This window comes from Fundulus heteroclitus, chromosome 24, assembly GCF_011125445.2.
Source record: "Fundulus heteroclitus isolate FHET01 chromosome 24, MU-UCD_Fhet_4.1, whole genome shotgun sequence".
Lineage (NCBI taxonomy): Eukaryota > Metazoa > Chordata > Actinopteri > Cyprinodontiformes > Fundulidae > Fundulus > Fundulus heteroclitus.
This window is the reverse complement of record NC_046384.1, coordinates 15,101,199-15,120,964: the sequence shown is the minus strand read 5'-3', so window position 1 is coordinate 15,120,964 and position 19,766 is coordinate 15,101,199. Positions and strand designations below refer to the sequence as shown.

The following is a 19,766-nucleotide window of genomic DNA, read 5'->3' as shown; positions in this document are numbered from 1 at the left end:
CCCAGTTGAGCGTGAAAGTTTATTTTGTGAGAAGCAGGACCCCTTCTCGCCTGTTGTTTTGCAATTCAAACGGGGGACATAACTGCATTCTGATCAGATTTTAACAGCTATTGCCATTTGGCATGGCTGCATCGGGCGGGTATGTCATGTATGGAGCAACAGCTGTCTTGAGGCATTTCCACATGGGACAGGACAATCTGTTCTCATTATTTGGCACCCAAGCGTGCTTTAGCACTCATAAACCCAAAAATAATCAACTATCTCGACTTCAGGTTGTTACACAATTTTTTGCAACAATGACAGATCATTTAAAACAAGTTTGCAAGAGCCTTTTGATTTAAGAGGTTGCAGATAAAATGTCACCTTGCTCAAACAGCTTCTGCACAAACAGCCGCTAAAAGGACTCCACCCTGCTCAACCAATCCTCTCACCTTTTTTGAGAAAGAAAAGAAAACACCTTCGGGTTAAACTAATGACGAAAGCATGGCGGGAGTGGCGGGTATAAATCATACTCCTGGGAGCGCATATTTTTGCTCCGGTTAGGAGACAGACCCCTGCTGCTGGAAGCACATTTGCATCTGCACACGCTGGATCCAGCCCCGGCACAACTCTCTCTCCCCGCTGCTCCGCTTTCTCCCCCTCCTCAGCCTCTCGGTCCGTCTCCATAAAAAGACAAGTCCCGAGGAGGGGCGTACTTCTCCCGCGCTGTTGATAATAAAACAAGTGCCTTTAGCCTGACACGGTGAAACCGCGAGGGAAGGACGGCGTTGTCCCGACAGGCCAAAAGTGACAGCAGCGGAATGCGCAGAGTCGTATTCATTTCAAGCCCTGCGACCGCGCCGCTCCGCTGTACGATATCTGCGACCAAATCCTGTTAAATTCCAGATAAGTGAATATCCGCAATGAGGGGGAAAGTATTTTCCCTCTTTTTGTAACACTTTAATTACATTAGATCACTAAACGAAATGTAATATCAGAAAAGATAACCAGAGTAAATGCGGAAACTTTCTGAAAATAGGGTTGTTTTTTTTAAGTTGCCTAGCCATCTGTGTTGGTTCACTTTTACTGTCCACTCCAAGCCCTTATTAAGATTAAAAACAAAATTAAGCAGAACATGTCTGGCAATATGAAGTAGGCTAAAAGATCTCCAAAACCTAAAAATCATTTCCAGATTTACAGAAGAACAGACGAGAAATGGTTACTAACATCTATCAGTCTGTGGAGGTAAACAATGCCATGTCTAAGGTTTTCGGACTCCTGCAAACCACTGTGAGAGCCACAGAAACGGAGAAACTGTGGAACAATGGGGAACCTTCCCAGGAGTGGCTCCACTTCCTAAAACTGCTCCCGAGAGAGCATCACTGACTCATCCACGAGGTCACGAAAGAACCCAGAACAACATCTAAAGCACCGCTAGCCTCCCTTTTTAGTTATGTTCAGAGTTCATTAGTCAACAATGTGAAAGATGGCATCTATGGGAAAGTTTAAAATCCAAAACCACTGCCAAACAAAGAAGAACACAAAGGTCCGTCTCACATTTGCCAAAACCCGCGGCGGCAGTAGATTGATGATTTGGGGCGTCATTGTGCCTTTAGGACCTGGACGACTTGCCATATCTGAAGGAGACATGGATTCTGCTTTTAATTCCTTAGGAAGAAGTTGGTTGGGGACCTTGGGTGCATTTGTCTTATGCAGCAAGACATTGATCTGATGCAGAGCAGGAAGTCCATCTCTGAAAGGATACAAAACCCAAGTTTTTCAAGTGGCCCAGACAAACTAGACCCGAATTGAACTGGGAGGCCGTGAACTGACATTGCAGCTGACAGACTGATTGGCAGTTTCTAGACTACAAACAGCAGAGAGGAGTTGCTGCCACCCGTTTGTTTATTTTCCCACGTTGCCAGGTTGGTTTGTATAGCCTTATCCCTTGATGAAAGAAATGACTGTACGGTGTGAACTAATAGCGCGCATATAAACGCATCAAGACGCAAGTGGTGTACACAGGGGGAAAAAAATTGGTTTATTTCCCCTAAAATAGAACTGAGAGGTGATTGTATTACAAGCAGCATCCACATTCCAGCTAACTGCACTGCTGTGGACAAAATGTCCACTCCTGCTAAGTTCTCCTCCTGGGCCAGGGCGTGCTTCGAAAAACATGTAATCAATGTAAATAAACTTGGTCCGCTGAAGCCTAGAGAGTCGCACGTGCTGTCGATTCACCCAAGTGAGAACTTTTTTTTTTTTCTATTCGTCTTTTTATACCACAAAGCAATCTGGGTTTACGTATTCGGCTAAACGTCCTTTAAATAAGACTGGTGAGGCAATGCGCTGTGGACTTTTTCGGGTCTGAGCTGTTTGTCCTGGGAGTGGCAGGGGAGGAAAGCAAACACTTGTAACTGCTGTTAGGACGAGGTCACACATCAGCAGGTAAGCAGAAAAACCGCCGCAAAATGTTTGCTCTGGGCATCACGGAGCGGGCGGCGGAGCCAATTGAACGTCTTGGAAAACAATGAGACTCTGAAGGATGTAAACAAAGGCGAGGTCTTAAAGAAGCTCTCAAACTGACAGCATGAAATAAATACTGTCATATAATTAACTTAAACAAATGTACTTTATCAGGATTCTCTGTAACAGAGCAGCCCAGAAGTAATAGTGAGGTGAACTCCAGGGTTTTTATCAATTAAACTATATGCATTGTGATATGCATTAACAGGCTGCTGAATCTCTTGTTGGCATCCTGAGGAGGTAATGCCATTGTTTCAATCAGGCACGCTGGAGCAGGAGCAGATCTCCAACATGCAGGCCACCGGGCCCTGAGGACAAGGATTCAGACACTGACTAAATCCTTAATCCAGCATTGTAACGCTGGTTTGTTTATGGTTGTTGTCCTGCTGGAAGATGTGCATCCACCCCAGTCTCTAACTAGTTTGCTTTCCAGGATTGCCCGTCATGTAGCTCCATCCGTCTTCTCATGAACTCCACCCATTTTCCCTGTCCCTGCTAAAGAAAACAATCAGCCTCATAATGTCACCAAATCTCGATGGGGGGGTATGGCGCATTGAGGATGTTTCTTTTCCACCACATTTGAGGGTAGGCACACAGGCCAAAAAAATTACTTTTGGTGTCCTCTTCTAACACATTTTTGCTATTGTTCATATATTTCTTGCTAGACTTCTTACTGTTTTCCTGCAGCCCTTCCTCCTGATGTTTGCTGTTCACTAATGTTCTCTAAAAAAACTTTAAAGGCCTTCCCAGAGCAGCTGGATCTGAACTAAGAATGGATTACAAATATAAATTAGACTCTGTCGTTTTGAGGTATTACGTTCCAGTTTTTTCGTGGGCGTTAGAATAAAAGAGGCTGGAAACACATACAAACTAAACTTTTTAGATGGGGAAAATAAACACCATATATATTTTATAGAACACAGAATCCTGATGAAGCATACACAAATGTGTGGTTGTCACGTAGCTAAAGGTCAAAGGGACAGAAAAAAGGCATCCGGCCCTTCTGAAAGTTGCCAGTCCGCTCTCTAGCACCCCTTGTGGATGCTGTTAAAGATCACGCTCTTTAACAAATCTCTCATCTAAATGACAGTCTTTCTATAGGGCGTGCAACTTGTAACCAACTACCAACACTTGCAAACAAAGAGCAAGAGGTTAAAAAAGCAGCCTTGATTTGACTATTGGCAAGCCCTTAGCCCTTTCGTTCGTTGGTGTCTCTGTGGTCCCAATGTGACGGCAATACCAATACAGCTCATGGTTTGAAGTCACAAAATTGAAGCGTAAAGCCCACTGCTGTTGTCCCATCAAATTAGATTTAACAAGCCAGTTGAACTGAGAACACACCTTAAAACCAACGAATGTGATTAAAGCTGCGCAGACTAACTGCTCATGTGCTTTGAATTTCCGACCAGGCGCAAAGTGACAGACAATAATTTGTCTGATTGCAAGTGTTGGCGCTTATCTGCTTCTGCTGCTGACGACGATGATAATCTAGAGGGACGTGCAAACTGTTTACCTGCTCAGCTGATCTAGATTGACCAATTTTTGTTTAGCTTGTTTAAACCACACACCGCTGCAGGCACAGAACAGTTTTAGTCACGTGCTTCTATAACGCTGCGGCAATTAGAGGTTGAAACGGAGTAGCTTAAAGGATTGAGTCGCTCCGATGCATTTGTTTTAAAAGATAAACCTCAGCGGCTTCAGGATATAATGAGCCTCTAGGATATAAGCAAGACATTTAATGCAGGATCCTGGTCTAACAACTCTTATGGTTCAAGCATGAAAGGTCAAAATGGACCAGGAGTTTCACTTAATATCCATGGGCAGCGTCAAGTCAACATCAACAATACATTATCACCAGCCAATCTATTAGGTATATCTGTTCCATTTGTGATTTGTTGAATGAGAAAATCACATTGCAGGAACTCTGTGCATACAGGCATCTATATGTGGTGATGATTTCAGGTTCAATCTAAGCATCAAAATAGGAAAAAGATTTCATCTATGCGACTTTTGGTGGTTTGTTGGTGCCAGCAGAAGACAACAGCAGGGTTCTGTTACTGTCACCAAAGAACAGTTAATGAAGGCTTTGGCTAGTTTGAGGCTACGTTGACGCAGCAAGTCTTGATTCTCAATGACATTTTTTTTTATTTTATTTTTTTTGCACGGTTGTTCACACTTTTTAAATGGGACTGTGAAGTCTGATTTAGTTAATGACCCCAAGGTACCTACATGCACAGAAGAAAGAACGTAGACGTCACACAACGGCACGGTGTTTATGGAAGTAAAAATGGACGCCAGCGTCTGTGGATCAAATTTAAAGTTGTCGAGCAATGTTGGGCTTCTTTGAATTTTGCTTGTAAACTTTTTACTTTTTTCTGGCATTGTAGCCATGTTCGCCTATATCCTCGCTCGGTCACTTGTTTAGAGATGCACTCAAAAACAGCCTGGGTACGATAAAAGTTTGGCTTAAATTGAACTGTTCCCCCTAAATCAAGTTCTCCACTGTTTGTCCATTTATTAGCTCCATCCAGAGTGTTGGTGCGTCTTTTTTTTCAACCATTGTTTACGTCCGGGTTTGCCACATCTGGTTTCTTCTGGTGCAGAACGATGACGCATGTCTCACGTCAATGAGGTAAAAGTTGGATAAAATGCGGTATGACCGTTCAGACTGCAGCCGCTATGGAAACTAACAGATACATATCCGATCCAGTACCGCATATGGAATTGCCAAAAATCTGATTTTGTTTTTCTAAGTGAAAAGATCTGAATTTGGCCATTTAGGCTGCCACGGGGGGAAAAAAAGCATATGGGTCGCATAAGGGCAGAAAAATCGGGTTTGGTTCCCTTTTGCCTGCAGTGTGAATGTAGGCTATTTAGCCGGGACGTTCTGGTGGTTGGGTTTAGAACTGGACATTAAACATGCATGGATCCATCCTGTCATGTATCAATGGTTCAGGCTTATTGTGCTACACTGGTTGGGAGTGGTTGTTTTTGTGAAAGACTTTATTTTGGGCCCTTTAGTACCACACTTCAGCATGGTTTAAGATTCACAGCATGTGTTGCTGACCACGTCAATTCTTCATCAGCACAGTGTGGGTCAAATCATGTAAAACTGGTGTCTTGAACATAATGAGTCAACCGTGCTCCTTTGACCTCCACAGTGTCCAAATCTGAATCACAAAACAGCATCTTTGGCATACAGTGGAATGAATTATTCTGAATATGGGACCACAGACTAAATGTAGACACAAACTAGAGTCTGTTTAGTTATGAAAATGTCTTGCTGTTCTGGTTCTAAAGAATATAAGACATACAAGCTAAAGGCGTTCTCTGAGCTGTCACTCATCCTTAAAATCTTTTTTTTTTACCCCTTTTTGAAGCCTTTGTGGTAGCAAGCCAGGCTATCTGGTGCAGGTGCTTGTTTATCTAACTAATCTATATTTGATTCTGGGTACTTGTTACTCAAAAGGGACACGATAAGACAGGGGGAATAATTAATTTTAAGCCAATAAATCTCCCTTTATCTACTGCCACTGGTCTGCTTTATTGGATCAGAGCGTCTTCCCCAGCGAGAATCATCAGGAAGTTTTCTACAATGTTTTATTAGGCTGACAGAAGGAGGGGGGGGGAAAGAATCTCGGTCCAACAAAGGCACATGCAGATACATCAAATATAATCTCTTCAGGATGATGACATGCGCCGAAGCTGATTACGTTGATTAAAGCCCCGTATTGGATTTTCGACACATTACTGTGGGCAGTGTGGCGGAGCTTCAACACCACACAGCCCAGCAGCAAAGCCCTCGCTCAAACCACAACACTGTGCCTCTGAAGCCAAAGAAAAATTGTGTTGTTTCCCAATTGGTGCTTGATGTTTTTATGGGGGACTTCCAACCGCAAAGAACTTTGCTCATAAAGAGCAGACAGGCCATTGGAGTAGCCGGTTGATGAATCCTCACCAATGGAGTTGGGGATGATAAAATGCAAGTTTGAGTTTCAGACGGTGTGTGTCCATAAATCAGTGGCGGCGCTTCGTTAAATGACCTCTCACACTGTTTTTTTTTTTACTAAACTATGTGCAGCGGGGGGCAACCCAGATCATGTTTCAGCTGTTTATGCTTTTTAGATGTCGAACTAGACGTTAATAAGCACAGCTAAGCCTCTATTGTAGTACAGAATTGTAAGCTGCAAATTGGATTACCAACCTTAGTGTCATTAGCCACCCCACAGTGTATGGTCATATTTTCTTGCAGCGCATACCACAGAGGGCTCTAAAGTGCAATTGTCTCAATAGGAAATACAGCAATAGTTTCTAGTCAGAGTCCTGACCGAGAAGGTTGGCTTGTATTTTAATAGTAGCCCGAGCCAGGACAGTTGATAAATCCCAGTGGTTTTCTGAGTTTTCACCGGAGCATATTCCATTAAGGCGTGACGAGTTAACCAGATTTAAGCTGCAACTTCCAAGACAAATCGAACGCACTGTTGCTTCCCTTTGATTAGACATGCAATCTGCAATATAAAACTCATTCTGGGTGCAGCTGACCCGTAGACTTGCTTTAAATCTGGCAAGTTATGCATTACCATCACCAAAACAGTGCCATAGCAAAGATATCAAAAACGGCAACTAATTAAAACGCCCCTATGCAAAACGAACCTGTTCTAATAACCTTTGCTTTCTAATCTTGGCGAGAAATATGCCAAATAATCAGATCTGAGCCGAGAGAACTGCTGAGCGCTTCATTCTGAAGCCCAGTTCTCACCGTAGACCTCACGATTCCTCATCGCCTTGACCCACATCTGCATGTTTTGCCTTCATCCTTGTACAGCCAAGCTTTGAGGGTGTAGTGTGTAACATAACACCTGTGTCTCTGCACACTCCTGCACTGAGGTCGCAGGTTGCTGCATCTTTTCTGAGCTGTTTACAAAAAAAAAGAAAGAAACCAGGAAACATGTTGTCTTGAGAGACATCTGAATACATACTTGCTCTTTGCACTGCATGTCAGTGAGGACGTTCCATCACAGGAAGTTTTGCTGGGGCCTCTTTAAGGTCTGCTTAATTTCACATTTATGTCTCAGAGTCACTGTCAGTTCAAGAGGAAGTCGCTTTTGACCTCCTTTAAAAGTCATCGTAATCAAAGTAATACTAAATTTTTACATTTTATTCTAAAAACTGTAAAGATGCTGCTAAAAAAACTAACTTTGCACTACTACTTCTGCACAAACCAAGCTTTAAAAGTCTTAAGCAACAGCGTTACTCGCATGCACTCAAGCTGTCAGACAAATGGATGAATGCGCTCAGGAAGTTTGAGACATTACAATGTTTTCAGGCGACTACTTACAAGATATGAGTTCTGCCTGTCCAGGAATACAGAGTCTCCCATCCTCGACAATAAATTTCCACATAAAGTAGACACCCGAAATATAGAGGAGAACAAATTACATCCAAAGTCCAGAAAATAGTAGGTGCGCGTCTGGAGGAGGGAGAAAAAGTATCCACGAATAACTTATCTTCCCTCTTCTTCTGCTTTCAAGGCTGTGAGAGTCAGAGTTTTTAAGTTTTTTGTTTCTTTTTTTGTTTTTTGATGCGCTGATGCCTTAAAATGCATCTAAGACACGGGCGTCAGAAAACCGACTGCCCCCAAAAGGACACCGCGGTGCGTAATGCGTAACGGATCCATACTGCGCGCCCCGTGGATTCTGAAGGCAGAGGCTGAGCCGGAGTGAAGAGGCGAGCGACTGTAGGGTAAAGTTGGCCCTGCTAAGAATGCAGTATCCGGTAGAGCCTGTCAAAATAAAATGTTGTGGGTGGGGTGGGTCCTCCGTGTTAGAATAAATGTTATTTTATGCATTTTTTTACTTGATGCATTTTTTACTAGATAAATTTCTGATTAAGCTGCTGCTATTTATTAATCTAAAAATTGATTTCCCTGTCTGTGACGCGCTCACGATGGAAGAACTTAGAAGCGTTTTGTCCGAATTCCCCCACGTTGCCCCTTTTACACGCTTTTATTTTGAAGGTTGGAGTGTTTAATTCCCCTCATATTTCGTGTTGTTCTCCAAAAACCCTCAGAGAGAAGAGGGATGGGAGGGGCACTGGAGTAGGAGGACCAGCAGTGGAGGGAGCTCTTTGATTATCAACAGCAGGGCTGCTCAAATGTTTTCATGTCGCTGACCCACAAATGGGGCTCTGCACTTGATAAGATTGGACTGCAGAGAAGCCCATGCAGGAAGGCTGCTCAGGGTGCAGCAGTTCACTCCGTGGGGAGAAAAAAGCTGCCGGATATAGAATTTAAAAAGGCATCTTTTGTTTCTAAGGGGCGATCTCACTTATTTAATTTTAGTTCAGTTTAGTCAAACTATTCCTTGGTAAGGTGTGAATACTGTAGTTTGCCGGGATCGGATGATCATGGGAAATAAAACCAAAATAAAGAGGCCTCCCAGACACTTCAGAGCCAAGCTGGAATCAAACGCTTCAGACGCAATTATCAGCAGTTGGTGTTGTTTATTAGCTTCCCCTTTTTTTTTTTTTTTTTTTTTTTTTTTTTTTTTTTTAAATACACTCTTAAAAGGCCCAACCCGCCACTTTGAGATTCTGAACAGAAAGGCGAACTCTTGCACTGTTTTGTAATAGTTGATGTAGAACCAGCATTAGGCAAGCTATGTCAAAATACTTCACTTATTAAAAAAACAGAAGTTAGGGGGAGAAAAAAAAATTGATTTCATCAGGGAATTGAGCTTGCCTCGCGCACATATAAAGGCACACAGCGCTGGAGTTAATGAAAACCATCTGCTTTCTTTGGTTATTTTTTTCCTTTTTTCTCTCTCTCTCTCACTCTCGCGGGTTATTTTTCTTTTAATTCAATTTACCGAATGTGTGAAAAGACTCGGTGAGCAAGAAAAGCTGGAATCCTCCTTTCCCCGTTTATCAGATCGGGCCCAAAAACCATTCGAAGAATGCAGAGAAGTTAAAAGGGACACCTATTCTGAAAGCAGGAGATAAGAGATAGACTCCAGAGATCTGACTCGGCTGTAAAGTAGCCGCTCTGATGTATTGTGAGCGAGTATCTGGCGCTGGCATCACGAAGACACTTGCAGCGTCTTACCAGTGAGAGAAAACCTGTTTCTGTACGGGGACAGGCTTATCAGATCTCCTCTAAACGAGGTTTTAGAATGCCGCAAGTTGAGGACATGTGATTGAATCAAAACTTGAGCGGAAAAAATGTTGGCAAATCCTTTTTTATGCCCGTAACAAATAACATTTACTGATTATTTCTAACTCGGTTTGTGGAATCGCTCAGAGCGATCTGCAGAGGACTTGCACCCCTTGAACCTCGTCTGATTTTTGTCACATTACAACCACAACATTCAGAGCTTTTTATTGCCAATTTATGTGGATAGGGACACTAACTGTTGGTCTTAAAGATGCCCTTTGTTCAGAAATGTTCTCTGCCAAGCCTCCTGTGGACTGTCTTCTCAGAGCAGCTGGATTAAGACTCAAATCAAATTGCACGCCGACAGGTTTGAGTCATTATTTCTCCAAGAGGGCTGCTTTCACTGGACTTTATTCAGGAGGGTCAGAGTAAAGTGGGCTGGATGCAAATGCTCGCCACACATTACTGATTTTTACATGCAGGTAAAATCATGTAGCCTTGTTTTTCCACTTCGCTGTTAATTACCACGCTGTGTTGGTCCAGCACATAAAATCCCAATAAAATACACGGAAGTTTATGGTTATGATGTTTTAAAAAAAGACAAAGGGGTTGAAGGGGTTATTAGTAGCTTTGCAAGATGCTGTATTCATAACCCGAGGTACATTTCTGTCTCGATTTGGACTGAGATGTAAGACATCTGCAAGGACTGCGAAGACTTTACATTAGACTTGGGCTTTTTCAAGCTGGAAGTGCGATGATCCTCCACTCCGGCCTGATTTTTAGATATTTGATCCAACAGCTGCAAGCAATTTGACCCGTGCATTACAACACTGGCTAAACAAATTACTCACCAATCAAAACAATGGCCGGTCCAACATCCAAATAGTTTTGTTACCGCCTCGGCAATTTGTTTTTGAGAACCATGTGAGCTTAATAATAGCGATTCGCAGACTGGACGCCGCAGCTACTCTGTATTGAGCAAGAAGATGCTCAATACAGGATTTCACTCGGGTTCTCCGGGTTCCTTCCCTCGGTGACGTCGTTATTCTCATCCCGTTTTCACAGAGGAACCAAACCGCGGTTTGGTGTTTTTGTTGGAAGTTTTCAAAATCTACATTTTCATTCAAGGCTGTGTTGCATTCTCATCAGTTCTTCCAAATGATTGCCCCTGTAACAGATTTACTTCTTTTAATCAAACATATTCTTTATTTTCAACCAACTTCTAAATGCAGTTAGGAAGGGGAGTATATTCCTTGTATCATTGGGGCATGATGTGTTGCTTTTTGAGCCTTTTAACCTACTTCATGTTATGAGGGAGGTTCTACTTAAGTCATTCTATCGGTCTGGCAGTATTCAAGTCTGATTACTTTTTCCGCATAGTTGTTTCCATTGTTTCATTTTTTTTTTCTTTTAATAAATGAAAACTACTATTTACTGGATTTCTTTTGGCTCATATTAAAATTTACTTGGTGATCTGCGACAAAGGAAAGAGGTCTGAAAGAGGGTAGATACTTGTTCTCAGCGTTTAAAGTTTTGAAGTTTACAGATATTTCACCAGATCGGAATCCAGGTATCCACTAAATGTCTGCTTTGATATAAAAGTAACAGAGTAATCCCTTGGATACAAGTTATACACTGTATAGAGGTAGGAATCTTGGCAATCAGATACTGATGTTCTGATTTAATATAAAGTTAATTTAATATATACTTCAAATTGGTGTAATAAATAATTTGGGGATGGTTTATTAGTAGCCTAGACTATTTTTAACAGAATACTTACTGTGGACTTCTATGTTTTGACTTCAGTATGAAATCATTGCTATGTTAATATCAGCCTCTGAGATCTGTTGGAGGAGTTTGGGAAAAAAATGTTACGTTTGAAGGCTTCATGTCTTTGGAGGGAAATCTCCTGTAGAGGAAAAGGTCTTCTTCTTATAAAAAGGTTGTTATGAGCGTGAGTGAGATGCATAGGTATCCAAAATGTTAACCGCTGTATCCCACTAACCTTCAGCTTGCCAGCGGCTGAATATCAGTCTTTGCAGTGAGTCGCTCAGATTTGCATCTGGCTCGGACCTCGCTGCAGAGCCAAAGCCATGAGCTGAGATTCAAATGCAAACCGCTTTGTTGTCAGCAGCAGAGAGCAGCAACCATTGTTTCAGCAACCTCTGGCCTTGGAGGATATGGCAAAAAAAAGAATAGTGGATAATGCTGGCGTAAGCATTATTAAGTCTATTTAAAGAATGGAGAACAAGTAACGATGCAACAGGTTTGCGTTGCCCGAGCTGCTAAAATCCCCTCATTTCCATCCGCGTTTGAGCGTTGCCAGTCATGTTTAATGAGGATTCTGAGCTCAGCCGACCGTACCAGAGAGAAATCTTATATGGCTTTACGAGATTGCTTACTTGGAAGGTGCCGAATCCTTCCAAAAGCAAAATGCCTGAGTTGTGAAATCACTCCTATTAAGTGGAACGTATTTTTTGCCTAAGTGGTTTAGGACGGACCAGTAAATGACAGAGAAAAATCTGTGCAGGCCTTTGATTTGTTTGCTCAGCACTAAACAAATGGTTGCAGCCGTTTGGCCGTTTTTAGGATGCTTGAAACTCTAGGCACCGCACCGAATAAAGCTGGTGACAGAAGATGTGAAAATGTCCAAATAATCTGGTTTCCAACTATGTGAATCACGTTGTTTAATGATGCTTCTGCCACTCAGGGAATTGCTGTTCTGAACAACAGTTTTCTGAGTTTTAACCCTGTTTCTGAGACCATGCAGGGGATAGTTTTCCCCCAAAACTGTTTGACGAAAACCTCAACGGTGTCCACTATTGGCCAAATTTATCCAAACATCTTCAGCAACAAATGCATTTACAATAAATCTCATTAGGCGCAGCAACAGCTTGACCCAAATAATGAACAGGAAAGCATTTGTATTGGCGTAACCAGGTTAAAGAAATGATTCAAAGAAGGAAAAATAGAATCGGGGTTACATAAGTGTGCACACTTCTGAACCAATACTTCCTTACAGGCAGTGCATGCTTATCTATAAAGCAACATTCATAGACGAGGCTTTTTAAAGTCATTTGAATGAAACCAAAGGAAGTAAATTAAAGCGTTAATCTTTTGCTTAAAGGAACAATAAGTAATAATGACATTTAGTGTTTGAAATTGGAACAACACATAAAACTGTTTTTGGCAACCCTGGGAACTCTCATATGATTGGCTCAGAAGCCAGGAAGTAAACAGGGGTTACACCGTACCTCTAGGTTTGAAAGGAGAAAAAAACTTGGAGAGGACTGATGTGTTACGTCAAAGATGGAAAGGGTTTTTGAGATAATTTTTTTTTAATCACCTAAATCTAGCATTTTATTAGCTATGTGCCCCACTTGATAGATTTACTCTACATTTTTCCTAAAATATTGAAATATATGAATACAAGCGCTTAGTTTCAGTTTCAAGAAGGAGCAAATGCTGCAAGTCAGTAACTTGATGCAATCTGACTGGCATGAATTTGCTTATTTTTTTTCCCTAAAGCGCCTATATATTATATTATATATTATATCATACTATAGAAATAAACGGACTCGAATCAAATCGAGTTGTTTCCATTTCCGTTATTAACCTGTGTTCATTCTCTGCTCACTTAAATAGTGTCGATGAAAACGACAACATTGCTTCCACGTGTTCTCCAGCCTATTAGCTTATGGTTTTTTAGCGTTTTTGCGCATCAGCCCCCGTTTTCACAAGACAGTCCTACAATAAAAGAACCAAAACGGATGAGCTGGATGGTAAACATATGTAAACGAATTTACAGCAGGAGCGGCGCAAAGCAGCCCAGGGGGATGAGCTCAGAGCTGGGGAATGTGTGCATGTGTCTGTGTGTGCAGGAGAAAAAAGGGGAAAACGACAGACATGCGCTCTCCAGTTAACTCGGGGAGGTCAATAGTGGATGCAAACAAATGAAAGCAAACATGACAAACCAATTATGTCTTGTTCAGGGTCTAGGACTGCAATCAAACACCATGCAGAGATGACCCTAGTCTGGTTAAAAATAGCTTCTTTTTTTTCCCCCCCTCTTCGTTTATATTTAAATCACTGAGCATCTTCCAAATCCAGGACGCACACAATCATGCGCACACCAAGCAACGACGGCACGGGTCTGGATTCAATCTGGATGCTTCCATCAACATGCCGACCCACTTGTCCTAAATCTTTCTACTCGATCCTGAAAGCCAAAAGGAAGGGGAAAGGAAAGAGCGGCACTGGAGGATGCAGGGAAATAATTTTGATAATTAGTCTTTCGTTGCTATTTAGCGCTCATCTGCTTCCTAACTCCATTAAATCAGCCTTATTCATCCCATACCTGCAGATAATTCATCAAATGCAGCATTACCTTTTTTTTTTTTTTATATAATGAGGAAACACTTAGCACCTGCATATTCGGCCTGAAAATGTAAAGTCCTGTGGGCTTCGTGGTGAAGGACGAATAGATTGAAAACGCAACAAGTGGATGGAGCTGCAACGAGGAATCAGCCTGGAAGCGTTGAGCACATCCAGGTGAGGCTTGCTCGAATGCAAATGCATTTTTCACGGTTTAAAAAGTTCAGCTTTGCTTCCAACTGTGTGAGAGCATGTACCGGCACGCACCAGGTCCATACCGCAAATGCTCAATAGGGCTACAAGTGAAGATGAAGATGAGGGAGAGAGTGTAACTCTTAGGGATCCCCTTCACATCGTGTAAATATCTAAAAAGGTTGTGAGATGTTGAAAACTTTAGAAGTCATAAGATTCTGTTTAAAGGCTTGTTGTATTGTGAACAAAAGTCTGAGGGAGAACACTGGCGCCACCAAAGGGGGCCTTGGGTAAAAGGCCATCCCTATAAATTTGCTGGCTCGCTTACTGGCAACCCGGACCACCTTGGAAGCATCAGATTCTTTAAAAACGTATAAACCATCAATAAAGAAGGCAATTTTTAGTGAGTTTGAACATTCATTTAACCATTTTATTTTTGCTTCATAGCCAACTACGTTCAAAATCAATCCGTCAACCTGGCATATAACCTCCGTACATGATTGGGCCTCCTTTTACATGAATTACTGCATCAATGCAGCATGGTTGTGGCTCTGGCCAGCCTGTGGTTCTGCTGAGGTGTTCAGGGTGCACAGATTATCTAACAGCTGTTGGGTCCAGTGTCGCTCATCTCCTTCTTGACCAAACGCCACAGATTCTCCGTGGGTTCAGGTCTGGCAAGTTTGCCGGCCGGCCGAGCACGGAACCGCTGCGTTCCTTGAACCAGCTTTTGGTACCTTTTGGCAGAGTGGGCCGACACCGGGTCAAGCTGGAACGTTAAATCAGCATCTCCGTGAAGCTTGTCAGCCGGAGGAAGCGCAAAGTGCTCTAAAGTTTCCTGGTAGAAAAACCGAGCCGAGTTTGGACTTGTTAAAATATGTGGTAGCAACACGTTACTGACTCTGGAAGCTTTACACTGGACCTAAAGCAACTTGCTACTTCAACCAGGTTTTCACATTGAGGTTCAATAGGTCAAATAACTCATGTGGGAAGTTTCTAAAAGCCATCAACCAATTTCTTTTCAATGATCCGTGGAGCGTTGCCCCACTTTGAGCTGTGTGTTTCATTTCTAATATCCATTTACTGACATGATGTTTGTTGTCAAGGTACAGAGTCTGCGTCTCCTACAGTTTTACTTCATGTTTCTTTGACAAATGGTTTTGTATTTTCATCATTCACCGACTGATAGAAGGCCCTGCTGCTGCAAAACATCCCTACACCACTTCCACCCTCGTGCCTCACAGCTGGTATTGGGTTCTTGTCCTGGAATGCCGTATTTGGTTTTTGGCAAACCTGTTCTCTCTTCTGGTGTCAGAATAATTGAAATCTGGACTCCTCTGTCCAAAAAATTACAATAATTTCACATGTCCTGGTCTTCTCTAAGCAAACTTCTGTCTGGGCCTTTTTTTGTTTTTTTCTTGGACATGAGGGCATACCTCTTTGCACACTTTCCATAAAGTTATAATTGTACAATGTCATTGTTATCAATGGCAGCAAAAGCCCAGAGTGACATTTTAGGGGTTTTGGTAACTTCTTTTATAATCTTGTGCTGCTCTATGGGTGAACTTGCGAGGAATGGCCAAACCAGAAATGTTGGTTGTTTTTTAATATCCTTCACTTATACAGGGGAATTGCTGATTTCAAACTGACTAAATCCATCAGAATTATAAAATGCCCCAGTCTACATGACTGATTTAAAAATCAAAATGAACTCAAATCATCCTTTCGAAGCAGCCTCATGAGTTCAAGTTTAATTGGACAACATAGTAGTTAATTACCGGTGTTCAACGACGTTTAGGCTTGGTCTTCATAGTTAACACTGGCGTCGGCTAACAGGCGCTGAACGCTGTCGCTGATATCATTTCAGACGAGGAGCTAAACCATGTCTTTGTTCCCCAGGTCCACGGCTTTTTTTTTTTTTCCGTGGTTTCATCAGTTTTCCTCACTGCTGATCCTCCTATCTGCTGCTCTGACCTTCCACCCTTCTGTCACAGCTGATGCCTACTTTGATGCACATGTCAGCGTTTGTTTGTTTTTTTTTCCTCCCGCCCCTCTGCTGGTTGCTGGATGGTTTTTCCTTCCTGCGATTCCACAAATAATGCTGCGTCAGTTTTCCATAAGGGGTCCAGCTGACGAGACGCGGTGTCTGATTCCGGCCTCTGAGGGGCGGGGGGATCTGTTGTAGCTGAAGGTCTGCTTCAACATGCCTGATTTAAATCGGTGAGTTATGGACAGCAAGAGAAGGAGACTGAAAGTGGGAGTACGTTCCTGATCTTGACATCGCGATTGGTTTGGCCCAATCGGGGCCGAACATCGTTTAGCAAAGGGCACACCCAGCTGACAAATTGAGGCAATAACACCTTAAATATCGATAACAACATTCCCCTCAACCAGCAGTGCAGCGACTAAGTGACCAGTTATGGTTCCTGGGGTTAGGTTATGAACTTGCTGCACTATGAGCAACTTGACACCAGTTTTAATATCACACCCTACCCTGCTGGTTGTGTCCATCCTTTTATGATGAGACGGGTTGAAAAAAAGTACAGGTGTGGCTTGCCACACAGGTAAAACTAAAAAGTTGCTGGTATAAACGCATGGGCCAGTGCTGACTCAAAGTTTATTCAAGTTCCTATAAACTGACAACTTTTTCATCTTAGAGCGCTTTCATGTCAAATCAACTGTAAAATAACCTGAATCACAAAAAGTCTGCTTTTTCTAAACTGAAAATTATCATTGGGAAATATAAAGATAAAGTAAATAAATGTTAAATATTTATTTAACATATTTATAAATATGGTAAATATTTATTTAATATATTTATTTAAAAATAAAGTAAAACATTGTTGGTATAACGTGTTTGGCAAAGATTCTATTTAAAAAAATGAAACATAGGATTTGACAAATTTCATAATATTATTCTTAATTTTTTAACTGGATTACAGTTGATTTTAGATGTAGAATGTGTTGTTTATTTCGGTGTTCTTTCGTTGTGTTCATTTTGTCCACAAACACAAAGTTACAACAACAAAAATAATTTATTTCAACATAAAACTAATTAAAAAAAACAATTTAATGGATTTTTATCAGATATTATAAAATTAATCTTCCCAACTTCAAGTTTTTGCAGAAAAGAATAAGCACAAGTAGCTTACAAAAATTTTGAATAAAATGTTTAGAAAAAACTCATTATGTAGATTCATTACACATTGTATGGATATTTCTGGCCTTTTTGTGTTGTACGTTTGATCCTAATGGCTTGTAGATGATGAAAATCTTAAGTCCAGTGGCTCAGAAATGTGAATTCTGCCTAAGATCAATTAAAAAAAAGGATTTTTAATGTATAAATATATTATAATGATGATTATATGGACTACATGATTATGGGGGGAGTGGATTTAGGCGGGAGTCAGGAAATCAAAAATTTGTACTCGTGGACTACAAAGGACACATAGTTAATTGTCCAGCCACATCTGAACCAGAGGTGTCAGAAGCATCCTACCTGGAATAAGGACAAGAACAACAGGACTGTTGCTCAGTGGTCCAGTCTGCTTCTCAGATGAAAGTAAAGTTTGCATTTCATTTGGAAATCAAGGTTCTAGAGTCTGGATGAAGAGTGGAGGGGCACATTTGTGATGAACTGAGGGGGGCATGTCATCTGCCGGTTCTGGTCCACTGTTTTTTCTGAAGTCTACAGTCAGCACAGCCATCTACCAGATTCTAGAGCACTTCCTGCTGACAGGCTTTATGGAGATGTTGGTTTTATTCTGCAGCAGAACTTGGTGCCAGCCCACAAAACTGGCCTGACCTGAACCCCACAGAGGATCTGTGGAGGTATTGTCGAGCGGAAGAGGAGCGATAACCAGACCCAACAAATGCAGCTGACCTGAAGGTGGTTATCAAAGCAACCTGGGCTTCCAATATACTTTGTGGCCATCCACCAGCAAGGAGCCTGACTTAAATGGAAAGCATCTGCAACAGTTGATCAGAGCTTTGGGAGTCAGAGCAAGACCTCCATTTCTGATCCAGTCGGTGTATGATGTCCTCCCAAGTCCATCCAACCTGCCTTGCTGGGGGCTAGCAGAAACACCAGCGTACGCTGCTGCCCTAAAGCCTTAGGAGAGGGGAGCTACACCTAATTTCATGACCAGGTGCTGAAGGCAATCAGATCCATCTGCTCCGGACTTCAGCAGAGAAAACATCCACTCCCTCCCAGGCACATCATCTTTGCCATGGCTCAAGAAGTTACCAAATGGAGCGGCACACTGCTTGGTCACAAACCTGGAAATGACCCCCTGGGTTGGGTTGCCCAGGTGAGAGTGCCTAATAATTTAAGACCCGAAACACTTAAAGACCCTGGATCCATCACTGCGTCCAAGCCGCACTGTCAAGCTGTTTCATGGAACGAAGAACCTCTTGGTGTGATGAATCCACATAATAGATGAGTTTCACTTTCTGAAATGAGTGACAGCAATTGTTCGGCTTTTAAAAAACTTCACCACACGGTGAAAAAGAAAAGGTCGAGCATTTTCTAAGCTTTTTAATTGTGAGGTTGTTTTTTTTTATTTGCTAACTCAACCAAAGATAATCTGTTACATTGTCCTTTTTAATTATGCTACATGATTTTCCGTGGCCCATGTATTGTTCTGTGGATATAATTAGAAAGTTGTTTGTTTAGATGGGGCCCAGGTGCATTACAAAAACACCACCTGATTGTTCAGGTGTGACTGAATGGTATCAATGTCTTTATTATAATTCAGGCTGTTTGTTTTCCAACAAACATATTTAGTCTCTCAGATTCAGCCCCTCCAAATTGAGACACACACACACACACACACACACACACACACACACACACACAGACGTACTAGTGCCCACTGTTGTCAACCTCCTACGCCTCCTTAACGTCTTCTGCAACAACCGTTGCCATGGCGTCTCAGCTCGCCCGCTGCTCTGGACAACGCAGTAACAAGGATGTGTGGATTTTGATGACGCCGTCGTGCGTTATGACACACGCGTTTGCCTTCTCCATTTAGTATTTGAATGCGTTTTAATAACCCAGAAGCCAATGCTGACGCGTGTCTCTTGATAAATCACTGTGCTCGGCTATCCAGCGACTACCTCCTCAACTTATTTCACATTTTGCCACGCTACACCCGCAAAGCCCTCAATGTTTTAGAACAAAGGGCAGTGCACAGTGGTGAAATGTAACAAAAATGATGATTATGTCAATGCACTATGAAACAGAATCCTTTTGTCATTTAAATTCAGTATAGATGGTCTTGGAGGGGTTATTTTAGAGAACATTGGGGAATAAACAGCATATTGAAGACAGAGGAAGGCCAGCAGGCAGGTCAGGGACAAAGTTGCTGCAAAGTTTAAAGCAAAATCAGGTTTTTAAACGATATACCAAGCTTTTGATCATCTCACGGACCACTGTTCGGAGTGTCATCCAAGGACAATTGGAATGTAAACCTACAAAGTGATTGCTATGCAACTACACTGACAGGCTGGGCAGGGAGAGCCTTTATCAGAGAAGCAGTCAATATAG

General features: G+C 42.1%; 2 protein-coding genes across 6 annotated transcripts in view; one reads left to right on the top strand and one right to left on the bottom strand.

The window, feature by feature from the left end:
- LOC105921538 (MSL complex subunit 3) overlaps window positions 1-19,766 on the top strand; it is a 227,694-nt gene that overhangs the window by 165,155 nt on the left and 42,773 nt on the right. The window lies entirely within an intron of this gene.
- The window catches only part of LOC105921529 (rho GTPase-activating protein 6), an 86,533-nt gene that overhangs the window by 37,065 nt on the left and 29,702 nt on the right, over window positions 1-19,766 (bottom strand). The window contains exon 1 of one of the 2 annotated variants that reach the window (XM_012857323.3): window positions 7,844-8,205. The exons of the other annotated variant lie outside the window; for it this stretch is intronic. Coding sequence (XP_012712777.2) covers window positions 7,844-7,885 — 42 coding nt within the window. The 5' untranslated portion in view covers window positions 7,886-8,205. Of the gene's footprint in view, window positions 1-7,843; window positions 8,206-19,766 lie in introns of those variants that run through there. 2 annotated transcript variants of the gene reach the window in all.